At 41.1% G+C, this 25,145-nt stretch overlaps 1 protein-coding gene and 1 pseudogene across 1 annotated transcript in view; both read right to left on the bottom strand.

Moving 5' to 3' along the window:
- The window catches only part of Nkain3 (sodium/potassium transporting ATPase interacting 3), a 629,532-nt gene that overhangs the window by 48,938 nt on the left and 555,449 nt on the right, over positions 1-25,145 (bottom strand). The window contains exon 5 of the mRNA XM_040740792.1: positions 3,237-3,297. Within this exon, the coding sequence (XP_040596726.1) occupies positions 3,237-3,297 (61 nt within the window). The remainder of the gene's footprint in view (positions 1-3,236; positions 3,298-25,145) is intronic.
- On the bottom strand, positions 11,660-11,802 carry LOC121139072 (annotated as a pseudogene).

Here is a 25,145-nt window from a genome sequence, read left to right as displayed (position 1 = left end):
CCTGACCTTCCCATCGGTGGAATGACTGAGGTCACCACCTGCAGATCCCTGATGTTTGGTGATTGCCAAAGACAATGTGCCAAGTGAAATTTGGAAGCCAGGGTAAGAAGCCAGGCTAGAATAGATTACTCAGGAAATCCTGTTAGTATGTGTATACAGTGGTGGTTACTTTTCAGCATAGTTTGCCTTATCTTCCAAACTTGCTTGAAACAAAACCTTCCCTGTTGGTCAGTCTGACAAGATAATAACAGCTGACAGTTCACTTCGGCCAAGGACTCACAGAGGAGACTTCAGCAGGGTTTTATGACTACAGATCCCAAACCTGCGAGTTTCACTGGAGTATTCAATGAGATTGATAGTGGATAAAAAAAGAAGGAATGAAAAACAGAAGGGAAACATACGTGTTGGCTTTTTCATTAGGACAAGTGTTGAAAGTCGCAGACCCCACCCAGTCAGCTTTTACATCTTTGTCTTTGACCTGAGATCATAATCTTTATAGGAAACAGTAAGTAAAGAGGTTGAGAGGTAACAGGGAAGGTGAGTGGCTGGAAATGAATGTTTCCTAAACGTTTACTACCCTTTAAAAACGTCCATCTGAAATGGTAGCTGGAAGCTGTGCAGAAGAGAACAGTGGGGGTGTTATTAAACATTAACATGATGGCAACTTTCAGTCTGAGAACGAGGATTAACTCTATACTTTGAATAATTTGGCGATTTCATTAGTTCGAGTAAGAGTCAAGACAAATGATGGAGTATTGTCCAAGATACTGTGGTATTAGGATAGTTTTGAAGTTGCCTTTCAGAATGAAATTTCCAGAGGTATACTTAGGTACACTGTAAAGCTACAATGTTGTTTCCTTAGTGTTTACATTTTTGAACAACAATTCAAAGAGCACATGCTTCTCTTTCTCTTTGGCTGTGGGTTGGTAATGTCATATTCAAAGAACATTACACAGTATGCTATTGTGCCTAGAATTTTACAAAGTGTTGGCAGCAGTTGTGCTAGTCTAAGAGATGATGGAAATTGGCAGTAGACATTGAGTTTTACTCACATCTCCTTATGGAGACTCTGGGATGATTTAATGGCACCGGTTCCTCGGATTGCTCTTTCAGTAAAAATGTAAAATATCTGTTGTGCAAATTTCCAGACTAAAAGGTTTGCAATTTCTTTTTCACTGTCATGCATCCATCAGATTATCATGTTACACTGGACATAAAGACTTTGTTTTGAGTACTCCAGGCTCTTCTTGACTCTAAGTATTATTGGACTTGATGGCAACACAACAACATCCCAATGTCGCTAAGTAACTTTATGACCCTAATACCAAGCACTAGAATTAAATTATTAATAGACTAGGCTGTGAACAGCTGCTTCATTGTGGGTGTGATGGCATTATATTAGCTGATTCAGAGATTTCTATAAAGAAGCTTCACTTAATTAAAGATACCAAAGTCAATAGGACTATAGTATCTGCCAGTAACAATACATTCCCCTGTCCTGTGATAGTATGACTCTAAAGCAGTAGTTCTCAACTTTCTTAATGCTGCAACCCCTTAACACAGTTCCTCCAGAATCATAAAATTATTTTTTTGTTGCAACTTAATACCTGTAATATTTGTAAATTGTGATGTAAAAATCTGATATTCAACCCCTGTGGAAAGGTCTTTCACCTCCAAAGGGATCATGACCCACAGGTTGAGAACCACTGCTCTAAAGAAAGACTGAGAGAGGTTAAAAAAATCTCTACCCAATGTAGGTGACACTCTTATTTTGCATGCCATTGTATGTTTTCTATTTTCACTTAAAACTCACAAGCCTTGAAGAGATGACTTTTTTTTATTCATTGTGTTAGACAAAATACTGATGTCTACAGTGTCTTTTTTCTGCAGCAAGGCAGGACAGGCTATTCTCATCTTTCAAGAGTTTCCAGACAGTTCAATGAGGATTAAAAAAGGTGTTTTTTTGTGGGTGGTATTCAGAAGTACTTCATAAGAAATACAGTGCAGAAAGTGAAATACTTATTTAGCCCAAATCTCAGTTTCTTTGAAGTCTCAGTGAAAATGACACTCATGTTCAATCAATTCTTCCTGGCCATGTGGACTTTTAAAAAAAATTGTGACATGGGCCTGAATAATGACATCGTGATGCTGACGCTCTGTAGTCAATTTGTAGAACCAATGAGCCTCTGAAGCCACCATCCCCAAATCTCCCCTCCAAGGGAGACAGAGAGGTTGCTACATTAATTTCACTTTGAAATTGCCAGGAATTCTTCCTCATTTAACATTAAAAGCAAAATATCTCCCAGATAGGCCCAGAACATGCTTGCTAGTATTTGCCTGTTTTCATCACCTGATATCTTTAGCCTCAAACTTTAGTATTTTCTGCCATTTGTTGGGTTAAGATCACATTGCCATGAATTTTGGTTCACGCATTACTCCTGCATCTGTTAGGTGGAGACCACCTTGGAATTGATTCTAGAAAGGCCATTATAAAGGTTAGCCAAACACCCTCCTTTTTGTAAAAGCTCTATGGATGACAGTGGAAAGGGTAGATGTGATTTTCTGAAGTAACCCAACTGTGAAAACTGGTTAACATTTGCTGTTGTCTTACACAAGTACACCAGAGAGTTGAGTGGAAAGTGCCTTATACATTTACAGGAGCTCCATAAACAGCATTATTGTCCTGTGCTGGTATACCTCTGAAACAGAGCCTCTCAATTCAAACACCATTTATTTGATGTTAAACCAGGACTTAGTTTCTGATCATACCATGAGTCACTTTTAGTAGCTCTTCATTTTTTTTTAAATTTCAAATGAAAGCCTATAATTTTGTTGTTTCATAATTTATATAGTTCATATGACTCTCACACTGCATTGTATTATGTTAAATTTCAAAATTTTACCAGCAGCGCACTCCCAATTGGTGATGACCAGAGTACCCTTAAGTAGATAGCCTTGCTTAAGCTCTGTGGGGACCTCACTCTGACAAGGCTAACTGTGATCTCCAGGCTTCTGAGGCTTCCTCATACTCCTGAGCAGCTCACAGTAAGGAATGAGGGTTGCTGTTTAACATTCCTAGCTTGTGTGAGGATGACTCTGCTGCTCCTCTTATAACCTTACTCTAAGGAGTTCAATCATTTTAGATTTGAAATATGGACAATTTCCTAGCCTTGTGATGACTTTTAGGAATCAATGTCTTACCCAGAGGGAAGCACAGGGAGGATTACAGTACTTACAGGTGTCTTCTTCTTCCATGGATATGTTGATCACATAACAGGCATACACAAAACCAACCAGCTGGAAAAAAGCATATGTTTTTAGAGTTTGTACCAACATATATCAAATAACTTCTATGAATTTGTAATAGGATAAAATTTTACATCTAAATAATAAGTGCTATTTAAAACTTTTTATTCTTCAGTAACCTAAATAGCTTTCTAAAAAATAGAGATAAATGAGAAATAAAAAAATTCTGGATACTTTGCTTAGACTTTGATTTAGGGTATAAACACGATTACAAACTATTCCTAATATATACTTTACTTTTCTGTATTTATAGAGCAATTTGCACTATATTCATTATTTCTATAACTGTTTTAATGTTTAACAGGCATAAAAGGACTAAAAACATGTTGCATATAAATTAAACAGCAATCATCTACTTAACAATTTGAAATGCTGTGAGAATGTAAATTCTGTTGAGTACTAAATTGTTCATCAGTTACATCAGAAGAAAATACATTAACTTGCTGGTGATTAGTGGTGGAATGTAATAGGAAAGAAAAATGTACTCTTTGATGAGTGTCTTAAGGAACAACTGTAGCACAGGGAAGCCTTGCCACTTGTCCTGTTTTTTCCTGCTCTTCCCTAAAGGATGATTTCTGTTCTACACAGTCAAGGACACAACTGTTCTCAAACAAAACTGTCAATTAATCTCAGCTAATCTCAGGTTCTTCAATAGGGTTAAAAACAGCTGCCTCACTGGCTCTGGTAGTTGGTCATTTTGCCCTTTTCTGTGGTCAAAGCTTATTAGTTTCCTCCTATCCTCATTATAAAATGCTACTGAAAAAGAAACATTCTGGTGGCCCCAGTGTCGAAGGCTTCCTACTGCAAGGATACATGTGGGACGTGCAGCTGTCCCCGGTGATTACTAAGACAGGTTTCTAACCCTACACTAGACAACGGAGATAAGGGACAAGAAGTCCCAAGAGGCTGAGTGAGAAGGTAGGGATCGAGGTCTGCGAGTGCCTCACAGAGAGGCTTCCTACCAAGGAAGATGGTCAGGAGAAGGATGCTGGAACTCTGGGTACCTAAACGTGAGTAGCCTGGTAAGTAGTCAGCCCACAAGTGGCAATGAGAGACACGTGGATGATGCAGAGAAATCATGAAGGGGGAGTGGATCGAGGTTCCCAGTCACCCACAAAATCACCTTATGGAAGACAGCAGCCCGTGGAGACTGTCATATCCTGGTTAGTTGTGTTTAACCCTCACTCCCTGTATCAATCACTACTTCATCCCCTGAATAACTAAGAAAAGAAGAGTTGAGACTAAAGTAGCTAACCGTGTGGCCCCTTCTTACTGAAGACCTAGGTACTGAGATGGGGGCGAGTTGAGGAGCTGAGGGTTCACATGAACCTGGTTGAGATCATTTACTATCTACAAGGGAACCCAAAGAAGCTGTAAATTCAGCTTGAAATATGATCCCAAAGGTGAGATAAATGGGGTCTTTAAAATGTGCTTGAAGAGTTAACAACTGCTTTTTAAATGGCTTCTACCAAATCCAGTTTGTACAGGAAACCAGTTACAAACAGAAAAATGAAGTGACCTATGACCACTGCTACAACGGTGCTTGGGAATTTCCCTCATGCTCTTCCATACAGTTTCCAAGTCACAGTGACATTCCCATGATCCAAGAAAGACTAAGTCATGCATGCCTTATATAAATATGCACCATTTGAATGTATTATAATGTATGGTATTCTATCAAGTCATTTTATTATAATTCATATAGGAATATTAATGGTTTTCTCCTGTATGTTTAGTCCTTTTTCTACATATTGTTTCCTAATGATACACAGAAATTTAGACAAGCATTTCTAATTTTATCATAGAGGTTGCTATGTTGTATGATAATTTTATATTTTAATTCTCGTATCAAACTCAGGCCAGTTAATTCTGAAACAATCACCATTTCTCATATAGATGAGTGACGGGAAGACAATAATGTGTGGGTATGTTCGGGTAAGGGCACTAGGGTCACTCTGAGGCAAGACTGAGACTTTCCTGATACTTGGAACTATTATGAGTATGAATTTCCATTGTTCTAATGGACTACACTTCTTAAGAAAGATGGGTAACACCTTTATTCACACTTATAAGGTAAATGACTTATTATTACTGTTATTATCTTTCATTTTGTGCTTTTTGAGCAGGACATCTAAAGTATATATTCATGTTTAGCTAGCCTTTTTGACAGAGAACACATATTTTGGTGTTTTCTAATATTGCTCATTCCATTTGGCACAGCTGGATCCCATCAACATTTATTGGTAAGTCCATCAGCATTTACTGGTTGGTCTATTGGCATTTACTGGAAGAAAGGCCAGAGGATTGATGAGAAGGCCCCTTAGGAGCAAACAGTCTTGCTGGAACCCTGCTCTCACATATCAATATGTGGAGTTAATTTGATGGAACTGAGCCTGGAGACTCAACAGGAGACCACTTTGCCTTGGGCACCCCCCACCCTCTGCTCCCTGACAGAGTAACAGAGCAATCCTGACCCTCTGGTTTTCCTTCCAGTTGCTAGAACAGGTCTGGAAAGTATTAAGTGTTAACCGGCAAATCATTTTGATATGCATTTATTATACTTAAAGATACAAATATAAGTATCCTCCAAGGGACTTTTACAACATAAAATAAAATAAAATTTTACTTTTTGCAGGAACTTTTATATGTTTCTATTTCAGACCTTCTTCTAGTCTCAAAAATATATGTTGACCAGATGGTTAACATTAAAGATTAGATGTGAGGTTTATTGTCTTCATTTCCTCATCCAAGTAAAGTAAAACAGATTGAATAAACAGTTTATGGCTGGCTGGATAGCCTATGGCAGTAAACAAGTCAGGAGAAACATGGAAGTTCATTATACATGGACTTCTGTGAAGGAAAAACATCAAGCTTTGGGCTAATATTTTCAGCTTAAACTCAACGTGACTTGTATTTCTCCCCTATGGTTTAAGGCTATGGATTATGGAAAAGTATTAGGTTAGCTGTATTTCATGAAAATAATGTACTGTGTATGTGCTGGTCAAATACATTTTTTCTTTTTCAAATATTATGCCTTTTGATTGACAGAGAAAATTGTCAGATATTTAATCATAGTGACAGTACACTCCTTATCTACCAAAAAATGTTGTTCCTGCTAATGAAATGTGGGGACACACAGCCTTAAAGGAAAGGAACAATATGTACCAACCGAGTATTTGTCAGGTCCGATTGTTCACTAATGGACCTTAATATAGCTTTGATAGATGACATAAAAGGAATTTTGGCCAGGAAATTGAAATATACAGTTCCATTAGTTAGGAACAATAAGATGAAGATTTACCATGCTAGAAACATTAGCTCACTCTCCAGGCCCTCAAACAAAATTCTCCAGTCATAGTCTCAATATTATTACAAATAAATTAATTAGAATATTTCCTTTTACTTTTGCTTTATTGATGGGCATATTAATAAAATATTTATTCCAGGAATTACTCTTGCTATTGTGATTAACCAAACAGCTCTTTAATTAATAATGTTAAGCTCATGAGAGCCTGTCTAGACATCCTGTTAATCACCAAACTGTAGAAAGCTGGTCTGTGTGCTTCTTGGCTTCCCAGAATAGGAGTTGAAATAGCCTTTGCGGCTCTCTGCTGATATACAAGAAAGGGAATGAGATTTGTTCTCACCAAGTCAAAAACAAGCCTACAAAGCAAGTAACAAGAGGGTGACATCCTCTGTATTTCAGTTCCTTTCTTTTTGGATATTTGAGACAGGGTCTTACTCTGTAGTCCAGGCTGGCCTGGGATATCCTGTAGCACCAACTCACCTCAGATCCATGGCTAGCCTTTGCTGTAGTCCCTGAGTGCTGAAACTACAGGGAGAAAGCGTTTTACCCAGCAGAGACTTTTCCCTTGCCTTGCTGATGATTGAAGCCGAGCCTCATGAAAGCTCATCTAGTGCTATAGTACTGGGCTCTATATTTGTGATTTTAGTAAAGTTTTGAAAGAGGCAGTTCCTTTAAAGCAGCATTTGCCTCTTCCCTTAAAGCCACCCATTACCATATAGAATTTAAAATGATATCTCTGTGTTGTAAATTCTGACAGCATAAAACAACCATTTTCACTATATTTAATGAAGGCAGAGGGCTTAAGATTTGGTTTTAACAGCACTTTTTCTGTGAGAGGTTAATCACTTGCCACCATTGGGAATTGACATGAGGTTTGGTTTGATTTGACCTGCAGGCTTTGCATAAGGACTGGCAGTGTTTGGTTTCACACACAGAGCCATCAGGATGACAAGCATGTATTCTAGCTGTTTCCTAAGGAGGCACTTTCAGGAGAAATGTATGAGTGAGACAGCCTTATCTAGGTATGCAGAAGGGAGACAGAGTTGTTGGGGTGGGAAGAGCTGGTCAGTGGGTTGGTCAGAAGCCAAGCAATTCTTTCAACAGAAGTAGTGTGATGATATATTATTTATGATTTATTAAAGCTGGCCTGAGGATTCAGAAAGCAAAGTTAGCCACAAGCTATAAAGGTCAGGCAATGGTGATACACACCTTTAATCCCAACAGCCATAGAACTAGGAAGTGGAGGTATATACCTTTAATCTCATGACTCAGAAGTAGACAGATCTCTGTTAGTTCAGGCCGCACTGAGCTACACAAAATTGATCTAGTCCTAAAGAGAAACAGCTCACATAAAAATGATCTCAGCACTTTCGATCCCATGCCTTTAATCCCAGAACTCATGAGAGGTATATAAGACAGGAGCAAGGTCTCAGATCAAGCATTCATTCTCCTGCCATACTGAAGATAGGAGGCAGTCATTTTCCAGCCACATTGAGGATAGGAAGACATTGAAGTCTCAGGATTCTCCAGTCAAGCTGAGGAGAGGCAGCAGTCTAAGGTTTAGCAGAGCCCCAGGATCACCTTTTAGACTGAGGTAGTGAGATCTAGTGCCTGGCTGCTTTGCTTTTCTGATCTTCAGCTTGAAGCTTGAACCCCATCATCATTCTCTAGGTCTTTTATTTGTGGTGCTATAAAGTAGCTCTAATAGCACCCCAGATTTCTATCATTCATGTGAATTCTGAGTGATGCACAACTTCCCCTGGTGTCTTAAGATTCTAAAATGTTCTCTATTAGTTGATTTTCATCCCTCAAATTCAGATTAACTACAAAATTCTCGACTAAGGCTGGAAATGGGAAACAGGCTGAGACTGGCATATTTGGTCCTGTAGGATGTTATTGAATATTTGTGAGTACAAAGTTTTAGTATGCCATGTATTTGGTTTACTAATGTGTTAAGTTACTCATTAGAGAAGCTCTTAACATCTCTATGGTCAGGGTTTAGTATTCTTCTACTCATAAGTTAACAATGCAGCTTACGGCTCTTTGAGGAACCCAGAGACAGATACAAGGTATTGTTAGCCATAGGGGTCATGCACCTCATGTGGATTGCTGCACCCCTCAGGCTGTGATAGGTGCTCTGACCCCACAGTGAAGGTGCATAGAAGAGGACCCCGAAGCTTCCATCATCTAACCGGCTTGTTGTTGGAAAAGATAAGGGACAAAGTTACCTCACCACTGAAGTTTGCTTGCTGAAAATGTAACCTAGAGAAATAGCTCAGCCAGAGGGCAATTACATTTAGAGTAATTTAGATGATGGATGGTATAGATGGTATTTGAAGCCATGTGACTGAATTAGATCACTAAGTGAGTGAAGCCAGAGAAGGATCTCATAATGAGACACTGAGTGTTATGATGTCTGGGTATTGGAATACAGCAAAGCAGGGAATGAGGTATATGAATGAGGACAGCCAGCTGCAGTATCAGATCTCTCTTAGGTCTGGACAAGGGGGACTGAATGTTGATAATTGCACAGGGTACTGATGTCATAGGCTGGAGTTATTTTTGTGGAGAATGGGACACCTATTTGCCTGGAGTAGGGGGTCACGGGAAATAGGATGTCAATAATTCTTTCAAAAAGTTTAGATGAAAAGATAAGTAGAAACAGGGATTGTAGCTGGAGAAAGTGTGATGTCAAGGAGCTTGCTCTTTCTCCATTCCTCCCTCCCTTTCTTTTCCCACCTTCCTCTCTCCCCCACTTCCTTGATATCAGTGGTGATATAGAGTGTTTGCAGTATGATGGCAGCAAACACTTTAAAAATCATGATATCCTGTATTAGGAACTTAAGAACAATGATTGGCTCGCCTGCCCAGTGTTCCTGCCCTGTTCCATGCTGCATCTCCCTGTAATTTTCCTTCCACTGACTGCCAAGTCTTCTCCTGGGTGTCAGATCTCTATCCCCTGAACATGCTGTGTTCTTTGCTTTGGCCCTCCCTCACTCTGTTCTCTCATCTCTTCTTCATAAACACTCTTGTCTTTTCATTCCACCTGTATGGATTTGATCTCTCTAGCTGGCCCACTGCTACTTTGTTTCCCAGCACTTTGTTTCCACAGCATAAAGCAGAAGTTCCTGCTTTCTATAACAACCATGTTCACTTGACACCTTGCGTTGGGTCCTTAAAGGCAGAGACTTCCCTATGAGAAGCTCTAGCAAAGGTGTCCTGGCTTGGTTCTTTCAGAGAGGTCTGTGTCTTTCTGTACATTTCTCCAGACTCAACCCCTCTACAGAGGCACCCTCAAAATGATTGCACCATCTAGTCGTGTCTAGACAATTAGGCTCTACTACAGAATTTTCTCTCCTCAGCTCAAGATGGGATTTCTAGTACTCAGTACTTGGCCTTGTAAGAAACAGGTATTCATTAAAAGCTTTGAATGGAGTAAGGGAGGGGAGCCTGTATGTATGAAACCAAGTGGAGGAATCTCAGGATCCTGAAAGTGTTAGCAATGCTGAAGCTGCCCTGTCACTCAGCCAATGTAAAAGTCTCTTCTCCTTATATACTGGATTACTGCCTTGATTTAGTAACCTGAGGAAACTTCTGACCCTTATTCTTGAGGAATGAGAATTGAGCTTTGTCAGATGGTTTCCACTGAGCTTTGGGTTTCGTATCAGGTCTATCTCTCCTTTAAATGAGTTGTATATAAAGACAAACAAACAAACAACCGAAAACTTCAGGGACTGAAGAACAGGCAGCAGGTGGAACATTTAATCTTACACTGCCTTGGAGACACATTTCTTTCTTTGTTGTCCCCAGGAGGGCCTTTCTGAGCCAACACTATCCAATCTACCTGCTTTCTCCCACATGCCCAGCACAAGAAGGCCCGCTGCTCTAGGAGTCTCAGGGGAAGAAGTCTCGAAAGTTACTAGCTTGCTGTTTGTTTAGGTCACTGGAGAGGGTGTGTATCTTTGTAATAACTAACCCACTTGTTTTTAATCAGACTGCTTATACTGTTCCTTCCAGGATCCACAATGAGAAGTAAATCTGCTTATGGTGCCCCAGTGAAGTCCAAAATTACTACAGACATCTGGTTCCTTCCTAAGAGGCCTCTTGGCAGCTGGACTCCCAATAAATCAATGAATATGGAAATCGAAGTCCCTTCCACGATGACCATGAAAAGGCACAGTTCATTCAGTCTCTGAGGATGTATGCCTTTTATGTGTGTGTGGGAAGCACTCCTATAGGCAGCTTCCAAATGGAAAACAAATGATTTGTTGGCTTCCACCAAGTAAGAGTAGATTTTTAATGACATGCTTTTGTGATGCAGACGCTGTACAAACCAGCGTAGCAACATCACAAAGGACACAAGTGCTACTTAAACTCACAGATAATTTGTCCTCATAATGTGCTGATCAGGTACTAGTTGTTAAGTGCACTGTCTCATTTTCCCCTCAGCTGGAACCTATTTAAGTAGAGAGTCACATCTAGGGTTTTTGAAAATAAATTTTTCTAGCAAGGAAAATCTCATATACTATCTACCCATTTTACATCCTAAGTATAACTAAAATAGACTTTAAAACTGTGGGTTTGGAGGTTAGGGAGTTTGTTTTTTCTTTTTTCTTGTAGCAGTGTCAAATTAGATGGGTAATGTCCAAGCTTGAGTATTAAGTGTGGAGAAATCACCAAGGGGAAATGAGATCGGTTTGCTCCTATCTTTGCTGTTCAAGGAGTTTGGTCTAGCAAACTGGAATAAAATCTAGGTGAAACAGGTGTACATTCCTGAATCCTACATGGCCTGAGAAGATACTGCACTTCTTTCTTGTAATTATTCAGTTGAGCCATGTGCTATTCACCTAACCACACCATAAAATAGTCACTTTATACGTAACTATTTTTGAAATGCTGTCTATACCTTTAAGAGCACTAAAAGCATCAGTTTTAAGTAAAACACATAAAATAGTAGCATTAGGATGTTGTGTCTGATGACCCAGAGTTCTTGTACTTTATCTTTGGTTTTATTGCATATGTTTCCTTTTTCTTTTACTTTATTTTCAGGGGAGAACACAGACACAGCCCCCCCCCAAAGTATGCAGCTGAGTTTCCCAAATTTGGGGAAATCACAGGGGTCAGCATATCCTAAGTGCAATGGGAAAACCACCTACTTGATCATGACATCTCCCCTGCCAGGTAAGTATTTTGTGTGTTTTCAATTCAGTGAGAACTATTATTCATCCCTTTAGTGGCGTGTCACCATCAGTAAGAACACAAAATTTTCTTCTTTTTCTAAAGATATGTATATTCTCTCTGTTGAAATTAAGACTTTTAGGATGGTTTGGGAACAATACAGAATTATGTGGCCATCTTTCCCTTCAGATACTAGCATCTATCTTGGTCCAACAGATTCATTATTATTGAAGTTAAGTAGATTAAACCTATCTTTGGCACATGTTGGGGAAGCTGTGTATATGTTAATAAATTACTGCTGGCCAATAGGAATCTAGATAGGTGGGGCTAGGAGTCCAGGAGGATTCTGGGAAGGAGAAACACAGGAGAGTTCGAGATGTAACCGCCATAGGGTAGGAAGCCTGGAACTATTCTCCGGTAAGAGAAATACTTAGATTAACAATTATGGGGTATTTACTTAAGTCAGAGCTAGCCAGTAAGAGACAAACAAAGGCCAACAGCTCATAATTAATATAGCCTCCTGTGTGTTTATTTGGGACTGATGCGGATCTGGAACCAGGCGGGCGAGAAGGCCCCTATCAAAAGAAAAAGCTTCTCTTAACATAATGGTTGTCAGGAGTGGGATTGAATTTCCATGCAAAACAACAAAAGGTTTAAAGGAATTTTAGAAACAGAAGAACAGAGAGAAGCACAGATTTTTGGTAGCAGCATTTTTCTCAGGTGTACTCTGTTTTGCTAGCACAAGCCGAGATTCATGTGGCTCGCTTACCGGAATCTTCCTGACTCGGCATAAAAAAAAAAAAAAACAAGGTTGTTTTAAGAGACTCTGCTAATGATTAAAAGGTGTGTACGTACAGCTGGAAGTGGCAGCTTTTGCTGGATGTCAGCATGGACTGAGGCGGTAAGCTGAAATCACGCTTACGCCCGCCATCTTGAAATGGCAGTTTAAAACAGCCGCGGTTTTACAGATAAGACACGTGGCCAGAAATACATAAAGATTTGCAGTAAAGTCAGACTTGGATGAAGAAAATCTCTAAAGGTTTACAGTGTGTTTAAAAAATATGTGAGATTGAGAGAGAAACTGAAACGACAAAGTGGTAAATAAATACAAAAGCCGGTGTTGTGGTGGCGCACGCTGGTAGGATTTACTCCAGAGCCAGAGGCAGGCGGATTTCCAAAGAGAAATCCTGTCTCAAAGAAAAATAAATAAAAGTAAAATAAATAAAGTAATAATAGATGAATAAATAAGCCACATAAAGATGGAAATCACACAGAGAGTCTGGACACTGTACGCTATTGTGTTTTTCAGTTTTTTCATTGCTAAAAAAGGAGCAACTGCTAAAGTACACTTGATTATAAATGCTGCTGAATTAATTCAACTTATATCTTTTGAAAATGCCTTGACCTCAAAATTTAAGTATAAGGATATGTTACTCGGAAAAGGAGTTTTAATTTATGTTTCCACAGAACATAAAAAGCTGAGGATTTCTTCCAGACTTCTGTGGTTTGACGAACCAAGACCCCAGGAAGCAGTGGACCAGGTGTTCCAACTATTGAGACAGCTAAGATGATGCAGCTTTACAGACCCCGAAAATACGGACTTATACAAGTTTCTGAGTTTTGTCATGATCCCCATGGTATGAACAGCGCCCCCTTCCAGCAGGAAGCAGTTTGGAATGAGCGACGTCCCAATTCCCATCTTGTTTATAAATCTTTGTTTTCATTTAAATGGGATTGTTTATGATTGGGTAATGATCACAGCCGATCTCTTGTTAATGGAAAAAAGGGGAATTATGGTATGGGTATTGTTTTTCATTTATTGATACAAATTCAAGGTCAATTTTGTGATATGTATATTTCTCCTCTTGATTAAGTATTGTGCTTATACTGATCTTTTAAAATGTAATGCGTAATTAAATACAGATTATAGATAGTTACTTATAATAGTCAGAATTTATAGTTAGGTAAGTTAGGTTTTCTAGATATACAGAAAAATATTTGAGATAGATAAACAGTCTTCAAACCTCTCAAAGACCTTCAGAAAATGGCATTTAAAATGGTTTAGGGCTTTTCTTGACAATGAGAAATGTCTGCTCCTGGCAGCACCAATTACGTCTGAGAGGAAGATGGGCATCGAAGAAACTTGTTATGGAGTTTGCTTTCAACATGGCAAGATTAGCCATTTGGGCAAGAAACTGCTCTTGCCTAGACTGTTTGACTGTTGTTGTATAATCTGGACATGCAGGACCCACAGGAAAGTGAATGCTGAACTCAGTCTTACAGGGTTCCTGCTTCATGGAAGAGTCTGCGAGACTTTCTGCAGGACAAAGAAAAATGAATGATAGACTGCCAATGCAGATGGACAGTTTGAAATTTCCTGCTTTGCTGAGAAGTGTTCCAGACACATTGTGGCCTATGGGCTGAAGATGGATGCCCCAACGTTACAGAGGAACTCCGGGTGACTGTCCAGGCAGTAAGATACCTCTGTCAATCCTAGTGTTTATATATTATCCTTCCGTGGTCTTTGATGGAGTTGAAGACAGATAGTTATAATTATAGTTTTCCTTAGTTATGATGAAAGATAAGCTACATATAGGACTTTGGACTCACAAGGATGGGATGGATGATATTTTCTTTAGATCTTGCTAAATGTTAATAGACAAAATGTTGTAACTGTGTTCTTACTTGATAACTGTTCTGTCATATACAATTTGACTATGTTAGAGTTAAGACCTTTCTTTTTGTTTAAACAGAAAAGAGGAGATGTTGGGGAAGCTGTGTATATGTTAATAAATTACTGCTGGCCAATAGGAATCTAGATAGGTGGGGCTAGGAGTCCAGGAGGATTCTGGGAAGGAGAAACACAGGAGAGTTCGAGATGTAACCGCCATAGGGTAGGAAGCCTGGAACTATTCTCCGGTAAGAGAAATACTTAGATTAACAATTATGGGGTATTTACTTAAGTCAGAGCTAGCCAGTAAGAGACAAACAAAGGCCAACAGCTTCATAATTAATACAGCGTCTTGTGTGATTATTTGGGGACTGCAATGCGGCAGAGCCCAGGCGGCTGGCGGGGGATAAACCAAAGCAGCTAGCAAAGAAAAAGCTTCTCTTTACATAGGCACCAGATTTATGTAGTTACCATGTCCAAAATGAAGTGAGGTCAACTCATAACTTGGTTGAAGTGCCAGTCTTGACCTAGAGTCTAATTCCTTTGTTGTCTAATTCCTTAGTGTCCTTAAATAATGTATTTAGTAATCATGTAATGGAGGCAGGAGGACTGTTCCATAATGTCAGGAACTTAGCTTTTAGGAAAACAGGACAGGTGCCTACACCAAAGAAGGAAGACATACAAGCAGTCTTCATTTGCTCTAATAACCAGCTGTGATTTCTGGACAGAGAGTGACTGTCGGGCTGGATATGTCATGCTCCAGTTGCTGCCGTGACGATGCTTTGAGTGGAGTCACACAGCAGTGTCTGGTCAGTGACAAACTGTCACAGGCTGTACAGGGGCTGCGTGTGTTTCTGTGGTGCCTCAGGTGGCTCAGCATCCTTGTTGGGGTCAGATTTGGTCTTTTTAGAGGGCATTTTGGACCCAAGAGGCAAACTCCCCTCAGAGAGAAAACTACTCCAAAAGGAGAGATTCCAGAATCAGTTTGGGGCATGAAAATATCACCATTGAAGACAGAAGCTTGGGGACTTGATAATGTAAATTTTGAGACAGTGTCTTGCTCTGTGTCCTATACGAATCTTAAATTCATGATCCCATTTCTTAGTCTCCCAGCATCTATGAAAGAAAGTGCTTTAAAACTATTTTTTCAATGATCTGTTTTCAGGATAGACATCTTATTTTACTCCAGGAACCAGAGAAATGATCGAGACGAATTCCGATTTTTGTTCAAAAATCTCCCGTGGACATATAGTACATCTCACAAAAGCCCTAAAGTGTTTGGTGTGGCTCAGAGTGGAAAGTACCTCTGTTTTGATTTTAGCTTTTATAAACAAAGAGCCAACCATGGGGTTGAAAGCTGCCTTCTGGTTTCATTTCTGCCGTCTCGGTTAGATGGGAAGTATTTAGCAGTGTGGACAAGCCTGGCAGAAGGCGTTAGGGTTGGCTCAATAGTAATCAGAGCCTGGCTTCCTGCGAGGACTTGAAAGGTGGAAACTGTGGGGGAGGAAACTTTGGAACTGTTTTAACTCAGTGGGAAAGAATGGTGTTCAATGAGCTTTAATGACATGACTTCTGAAAATGCCATCCAGGTCCCCACAGTGTAGAACCAGCTGTTAAAAGTACATAGTCCCTACTGACGAGCTGGCTCTCAGCTTTGGTTCGTGGTGGGAGCTAAGCTGAGAAATTATTTGTTATTAGAGCTGTGGAGAAGACCTGAAGAGCATATGTGTGTGGCTATTGTTTCTGGTAACAATCTGATAGTACAGGGCACATAACACTATCTACTTATTATGGTACATATTTGCATTTCCTATGAAAGACATGGGTTTTTTTTTTTTGATTGACCTGTTGGTATGTATTTCTTTCTTGATGCTAAGTGTTTGGTCTGTTAGTTTGCTTTCTATTCCCCTGTCAAACACAAGTACCAAAAGCAACTTGGAAAGGGTGTATTTTATTGTACACTCCTCCTGCATTACTCAGGACCACTGGCCTGGGGTGACACATCAACAGTGGGCTGAGACATCTATTAAGCCATCAATTAAGAAAATCTCCTGATGATCAAAGGGATTAAGACTGGGCTGGTTTAACCCCCAGAAACAGCTGACCAGACAAAGGTTAACTCTTGAATCCCAGGCATCAGCCTGGGAATCCAGCATGGGACTGATCAAGACCCCCTGAATCTGGGTGTCAGTGAGGAGGCCTAGGTAATCCATTGAGCCTTGGGCAGCAGATCAGTACCCATCCCAAGTATACACACGGACTTTGGACTCCCATAGAACAATGTGAGGTGCACTCTCACCCTGAACTCTTGGGGAAGAGTCTAGGCCCTGCCCTATATGAAATGACAGACTATGGACACCTCCATGGAGGGCCTCACCCTCCCTGGGGGAATGAGGGGATAACGGGGGGGGGGCTTGGGGGAAGGGCACGGGAGGAGGGGAGGGAAAGGGAGAGGGACCTGGAACTGACTTGTGAAGCAACCTTGTTTCTTATCTAAATTTAAACTGGAAAATAAAATTAAAAAAAAGAAAATCCCACAGCAATTAGCCCACAGAACAAATTGGGCGATTTTTTTCAATTGTTGTTCCCTCTCCCCAGATGACTCTAGCTTGTGTCGAATTGACAAAAAACTAACCAGCATACTAGAAAATCCAAATTTCATAGCGCATTTGTGAGGTACATATTCTTGACTTTTTTCTTTTTTCATTTGTGAGAAAGCAGAGATTGGAGCAGCTAGCTTTGTGTCCATAGCTAGTGAATGGTGGAATCAGAGTAAACACAGGTATTTATTTTCTTTTCCAAAGGTTTCTGTCTCCAACATAGCACGCAGCATGTCTACATCTGTCAGGCAGATCTGAGAGGATGAAGTCTGTATACTGGAGGCTCTCCACCACTGAGGTACTGGTCGCTTATGTCGATTTTCCTGTGGACCCTGATGTTCCTTCCTTCCTGCTAACTGACCACCATACAGACTTCACCCTCGTCTCACTCAGACATGTGCTTTCTTTGAGCCCATGATGGGGGCCACACAGAGAACAGACCTACAATGTACAGACCGTGCACGTGGTCTTTTACTGCATGGCTGCTCCTTTGGCTTTCATCTCAGTTCTTAAACTCATCCTTGGCCTCCATGCTGGACACACTCTGCCATTGCAGCCTGTGCTTGGCAAGTCCTGTCTTTGGCTCAGCTCATAGTGTGCAGGGATTCTGCCAGATAGTCACCCCTGATGGTTACCAGATTCCCTTAAGACCATCTCAGTGAATCAGCTTCTCTTTCTCATTTACAGCCTCCCATCTCTTCAAACGAAGAGGAAATGTGATTAGCTAGTTTCCACAAGCTTTTTGACTCTGTGAAAATGCCTAACCTAATGCAACACCCTCCTTGCCTATTACACTGTGCATCTGTGACTACTAACGTGAGTGACCCTGCAGACACACTGAGCTGGATTTGTTTTCACCTTCATTCCTTACTCGTTGTTGTGTCTGAGGCCCGAAATCCCTATTTAAAGGTGCCTCTTGTCAGGTAGTGTCCCTATTTCGAACACTTGGAGACTGTTCCTTTGCTCCTTGGAGTTTTCCTGTAATATCTCCTTTGCACAGACTTTCCCCCCTCACTTTTTAAAATTATCCCTTCTCTGTTAATCTTAAAAAGCATCACCGGATTCTCTCCCATCTTACAACTGCTCCCTGATACTGACGAAGGTCTGAAGCGATCACAGACTTTCTTCTACTTGTTTGTCCTTCTGTGATTTGCTGCAGTTTGGCTTCTGGCCCTACTTTTCTGCTGAGTTTGCACTCTTGAAGGTTAATGGCCTACATTTTTCAAATCAAATGGTTATTTTACCTTCAAAATTTATGCTGTATTGATACCTTGTTCCAAGTAACTAACGTTCCCTGCTTCCATATCTTTGCAATGTAGCCTGGCCTCAGAAGCAGTGCTTATGCTGTGGTAAGAAGGGATTTAAAGGGTGCTGGGTCCGAAGCAACAGCAGTGCCAGTCAGTTTTCAAGTAATGTAGTAAAATTCCTGGGACAAACAACCTAGCAGCAGGAAAGTTTTATCTTGGTTTTCAGTTTCAGCCAGTGGTCCTTTGGCCTTGTGGCTTCGGGCCTGCTGAGAGGCAGAACTTTATGGTGGGAGAACACATGGAATAGTGTGCTCAGCCTGAGGTAGCTGGGGGACGGCATAGACATTTCTATGTTCATTGTCCAGACTTCATGTCTTCTTACTAGGCCTTACCTCTTAAAGGTCCCTCTCCATAGCACCCAACTAAGGACAGGCTTTTAACACAGGCCCTCTGGTGAATTCAACGGTAGCATGATGGTGCTCTGTGAGGTTTATGTTGATTTTCTATTGAATAAAACAGAACAATAAGGGCCAGCCCAGTTCTTGGCTGAAGCTTAAGGTTGGAAATGTTGACCTGAGTTCTAGAGGGGCAGGACTGACACTCAAGAGAAACTTGGGGAGGGTTTCAGAGTCAGCTCTGGTCTTGATAGCGGAATGAAGGTTTTTGCTCCCCCCAAACCTTATGCCAAGAGTCTTGTCTCTATTGCAGCAATATGCAGAAATATTGGTTCTGCATGTATGTAGGTCACAAAGATGGAATCATCATGATGGAAGCATGAGGGAGATGACTGTCTTCCTCTTCTGCCACATGAGGTGATATACAGAAAGTAACGTCTGCAAATCAAGGCAGCCCTCACCAGAAATCTGCATGTAGCACCTAATCTTGGATTCCTGTCTTCAGAAGTGTGACAAGTTTTTACTTAACTGTGGAATTACTGAAGACTTCAGCTCCTGCCAGAAAGGGTACCCCATACAAGCTGTAAGTAACCCGGGACTTTCCAAGGACTCATTGTGTGTGTTACTCTTCAAATTAAAGATATCATTCATACCTCCTGGGGTAATGTTAACGTAGGCTGTCAAGTTCATCAGTATATTTCAGGGAGGGCCAGAGACTGCATTGAGAGTAAGGTTCAGTCAGTTTTGGTGTTACTGGCTTACAGAGCAAACTAAGGTGAAGAACCAAAGAATGCCTAAAGCTGTCACTATGCACACACACAGCAGGGTGGGACACATGGCAGTTCATTCTTCTGGTTGGTTTTCCTACTATCATCCATCAGCACATATCAAACTAAGGAAACCACTGGAACATATTGTATTCAAAGCCTAAATGTGGTTATATCTGACCTGGCTTCTTAAGCTATAGGTTACCACCTATATTGGGCAGTATAAATGACTGTGAAGGCCACAGAAATTTGGCAAGAGTCAAAATTTTCTGACTGCGCAGTTATCAAAATTTATTCAAAAGCAAGTGTATGATAAGATGGGGTGCTGCTGGCCACACTCGCCTCCGTTGACTTCACTGCAAGCCTTGGCTCTGAACACACTATATGTGTATTTTTGTACTCTATAAGCCATTACACCATTCAAGGTCAATGATGTTGCCCAAAACACCTCAACGAATGTTGCCCAAAACACCTAGGCTCAGGTTTACGACTGTAGCGTGTAATGAACTGCAGTGCTTTTACCGTACACACACAGCTTTCTTCTCTTAACAAAGCACAGGTTTAATTACAGAAAACCAAGATATTTAATGTTTTTCCCATCTCTATTTCTGAGCATATAAGAATCAGATTAGTCTGTCTTTGGATTGTGTACTGAGTAAGAATGCTTAGCTTAAAAAATGCTGCTTGGATTGTTGACTCAAATTGCTGATTAAAAGTTTATTAAATGAATTTTGGCTTGAGATTTGGACACAATTTCAAATAAGTTCTGAAATGGCTGTAAACATGCTTTTGTCATTTTGTACTATGTATTTACGCAAAGCGATGTTCTTGGCATTGATGGTTATAAAATTTTGATCAACTGAAAAACATTAAAGATGCTAAAATCCACTAAGATTTAATAATTTACTTAGAAATAAGCATGCTACTGGAGCCAGGGGAACTGCAGCCCTTTGTCTCTTTTTCATCTTCTCCAAATCAAGCCCCCTGTCTCATACCCCTCTCTGTAGCAGGGCCCCTGTGGTGGCTTTGCTTCCCTCATTGCTCCAATTCCCTGGGGATCATACAGATCTTGCTGTTCAACACTCCTTTCCCAGACACATTGCTTTTTCGCAATCTCCACTCCATTGGAAACTCATTGGGAACCCACCTAACACTGAGGATGGAAACCAGGTAGGTTAACTTCATATCTTCACCTCACCCTCCTCTCTATGTTCAATCCCTCAATACTACCACCCCCACCCATTCCATATCAGACCACATGCTGTAGCCTCCTCCTCCTCCTCCTCTCAGGCCCCAACTCCAGCAAATCAAGTAGATCTCCTCCATAAACCTCCTACCCACTCATCCTGTCATCACAGCCCTGAACTACAGAAGACGTTTCCAGGGGAATCCACCAGCCAAGCCTGCCAGAGAAGCAAGTAGGCCAGAAGCACTGCTAGGCTAGCTTCATTTCTTTACTCTCCTTCCTTCTTCAATATTTATTTTGGGTTTTACGAGACAGGGTTTCTCTGTATTGTTTTGGAAGCTGTCGGTCCAGCCCGGCCTCGAACTCACAGAGATCCGCCTGCCTCTGCTTCCCAAGTGCTGGGATTAAAGGCGTGTGCCACCACCGCCCGGCTCCTTCTTCAATATTAATCATCTACTCTCATCCCCAGCTCTGCAGCAGACTACCTGTCCTGGCCTCTCCTCACTCTGCCCCCACCCCCAGGAGACTAAGCAGATCCTGGCAGAACACTATGATTTCCTCCCTCCTGTGAACTCCTATATCCACTTCCTACCAGCCCACACCCATTTCTGAGCATCAATTCTCAATACCTAGAAACACATTTTGTCAATAAACTCCAGTGGCCACACCTATCGGGATCCTAGAAAGATTTTCTAAAAGATAACACACAGCCATCATACCCTCCTAAGAATCAGAGCCACAGAAAACAATGAATAAGACAATCAACCCCAAAAGACAAGGTCATGATACCTAGAAATTCAACATTTCCAAACCCAGGTAGCTGGAACTCAGCAACGATCCTCAATCAATGACAGCAAGGACAGGGTTTGCTCTTTTAGAGCTCAGCACCGCTAACACAGCAGGGCCTGAATATTCCAACATAGCTGAAGCACAAGTAAAGAACCTTAAAGCAGCCTTTATGACTATGTTAGAGATTCATAAAGATGAAATTAATAAATCCCTTAAAGGAATCTATCAAAAAACAAATAAGCAGAAGGAAATGAACAAAATCATTCAATGCTTAAAAGTGGAAATAGGACAAATACTAAAAAAGAACCCAAACTGAGGGAAATTAAAAATTTAGGAACTCAAACAGGAACTCCAGAGGCAAGCCTTACCAATAGAATACAAGAGATGGAAGAGATAATCTCAGGCATTCAAGACATGAGAGAAGTGGATACATTGGTCAAAGAAAGTGTTAAATCGAAAATACTCCTGGAAATATGGAATACTATGAAATAATCTAACACTACCAAAAAAAAAACCAACCAAAGAGTATTATCAATAAATAAAGGAGAGGAAACACAAGTCAAAGGCATAGAAAATATTTTCAACAAATTCATAGAATGAAATTTCCCTAATATAATCAAAGGTGATGCCTATCAAAGTATAAGAAGCATATAGAATACCAAGTAGACTGAACCAGAAAAGAAATTCTGGAGCCTGGAGATAAACTACCACCAGCAGCTAACCAACTTAGCTGGTGTCTGGCCCAAGATCCCAACTTTTAGTTTTTCAACTCCAACATCTACTCCATCTATAAGCTTCTGAAGCCTGTGGCGGAGGCAGTGCTGCAGAACTAGATCTGGGAGCATGTCATCACCATCAAAGATGAAAATTTTGAAGCATAGCTGTGATTGGAGATGGCAGTGGTTGCTGGCACCTGGTGTGGAATCACTGAGTAGCTTGGAGGAGCCTGAGAGACCCATGGGGTCTCTGAGGGGAGACAAGGCAGCAAGGAGGAGTCTGCAGAGACTGTGGTGTATCTGGAACAACTGAAAAATGGGAAGATGCTTTTAAAACACTGAACTGGCTTTTTGGATCCCATTCTCTATGGTGGGATATCTTGCTCAGCCTTGATACATGGGGGAGGGGGTTAGTTCTTCCTCAACATGGTATGCCAGACTTTGTTGACTTCCCCACAAAGGCCTTACCTCCTCTGTGGAGTGGGTGGGGGTGGGAAGCGGGGGTGGGGGCAGAAGAAGGGAAGAAAGGGAGAACTGGGGTTGATATATAAAATGAAAAATAATTTTTTAATTAATAAAATAAATTAAAAAAGGAAAAACTGAACTACCAAAATTGGAAGGAACAATGGCAGAGGAGGACTTTGGGGATGGGGTGGGTGTGTGGTGAAACTATAGAAACTACAGATTTGGGCACGAAGGGTATAGGACAGACAAAGAACATGACATTACTGTACAGGGCTGGGAGAAGAAGAGTGGCCAGCAGCCTGGAACGCCTGAAGATCCTGTTCCTGGATACCCCGCCTAGTCTGACTAGATGCAAGATCACTCTGACTCCATGCAACACCAGGATATCCAGGATGATTCTCAACTGTGGTCTCAACTGTTTATGGTGCTTCAGAAAACAGACATAATTGAATCAGACCAATGATTTTGTTTTCTTGCTGTGAATATTTGCATGTAAGGTATGTGATACACACTGCAGTTTGAAATGCCACTTCCACTAACAAATATGGGATGCGGAGGCAGGAAAGATGGAGGAACCGAATGGCACCTTTGCAGTGGAAAGAGGCGGAGAGGAGGTGGTGACAGATGTGGAGAAGACTGTGATAGACAGGGGCACATCTTGTTGCTGAGTAGAGTCAGCAGGGTAGTGTGCAGCAGCCTGGAGCTCCTACAGGTTTTGCCCCAAGACATGCTGTCTAGCCACACTCCGTGGCTCTGAGCAACAGCAGGATGTCTGAGATAGAGAATGACTTATATTCTGGGTTGGGTCTCCTTTAAAGCCCTTCATGCTCTATGCTGCCCCCAAAGGTCACTCTGGTACCTGTGTTTCAAGATAAAAATGGAATGTACTGCCATCTGAAGTTATGTCGATGTTGACATCTCTGGTCCCTGCTGCCACAGAAAGACATATTGCTGTCCATAGTCCTGCTATGGCAAGGAACTGTGTTGATGTCTGTGGCCCATGTTACCACTCAAAGCCATGTGGATGTCCGTGGTCTGTGCTGCTACCTGAACCCATGTTGATGTCCATGATCCATGCTGCAACCAAGAGGCATGTCAATGTTAGTGGCCTGTGATGCTAGTGGAGGCAATGTGGTCTGTGGCCTGTGCATCTCCAAGGGAAATGAGGGTGTCTATGATTTATGAGGTGGCTGAGGGCCGTGTTGATGTCTGTGATCTGCGTTACCACTGGAGGCTATGTCCTTGGTCTTTGTTTCCACCTGAATCCATGCTGGTGTCTGTGGACTGAACTGATGCCACAGGACATGTTGGTGTCTGTAGCCAATGTTGTCATTGGAGGCCATGTTGATGTTCATGGCCTGTGCTGCCTTCCAGCATCATGATGGTATCCATGGACCACACTGCAGATGAGTGTCTTGTTGATGTCCATGGTCTATAGTGCCATTGGAGACCATGCTGAGGCTTGTGGTCCATGTTGAAGCTGGAAGCCATGTAGATGTCTGTGGCTTGTATCACCAGAAACCACATGGAAGTTCAGGATCCATGCTGCCACAGATTGGAAAGGGCAAGAAAATTTCTTTTGTGGTTGTATTGATGACTGCATATTCACAGTTGAGAGTTAGAGTCATAGAAGGCTTCTGTGACAACATCTCTCTTCCACTCCCACCACCCCAAAAAAACAGTTTAGAAAAAATTCATTGAGGATAACTTTTAAGAAGGTGGTAGGGATGCTGAAATATAGCTTTTCATAGATGATGGCTTCTGACATTGTAGGGGTGGGGAAGGACTCAGTTTTCTTTAAGGGCTGGTCACTGGCACTTTGACCATGCTCCAAGGAGCAATGGTGGGGAGGTGGACATGGAACCTCTGTGATCAAAGATAGTCTGCATAAATAGACGGAAGTAGCCATTTTAATATCTGGCAAAATAGAATTCAAACCAAAACTAATCAAAAGATTAGTTCAGGGAGGACACTCCATCTTTCAAAGGAAAATTCCACCAAGAAGGCTTTGGAATTGTTACTATCTATGTACTAAACACCGGGACACTCAGTTTCATAAAAGAAATGCTACTACAGCTCGAACCATACATTTATCCTTATAAAATGATAATGGGAGACTTCAATACTCTGTATCGACCAACAGACAGGTTATCAAAATGAAAACTAAACAGAGAAATGCTGGTGCTGATATTTTTAAATCAAAAAGTCACTTATCAGAAATTTCACACAAACATCTCATGATATTTCTCTTATTATCTCATGGAAATTTCTTCAAATTTGACCACACACTTGGACACAACTGGGCAAAGATGTGTTTCATTTGTCTATGCTGTGGAATGTTACTTAAACTATGTAAAGGTGTGTTACATTTGCTTATGCTGCATTTGTTTAATTATGTAAAGATGTGTTGCTGTTTTATCTTGCCTGTCTAAGGGACCTGATTAGTTTAATAAGTAAATAAGTCAAATGGCCAATAGCCAGGCAGTAGAGGGATAGGCTGGGCTGGTGGGCAAGAGAA

Source organism: Mesocricetus auratus, unplaced genomic scaffold, assembly GCF_017639785.1.
Source record: "Mesocricetus auratus isolate SY011 unplaced genomic scaffold, BCM_Maur_2.0 Super-Scaffold_6730, whole genome shotgun sequence".
In the NCBI taxonomy this organism is placed as follows: Eukaryota; Metazoa; Chordata; class Mammalia; order Rodentia; family Cricetidae; genus Mesocricetus; species Mesocricetus auratus.
This window is presented reverse-complemented; position numbering and strand designations above follow the sequence as displayed.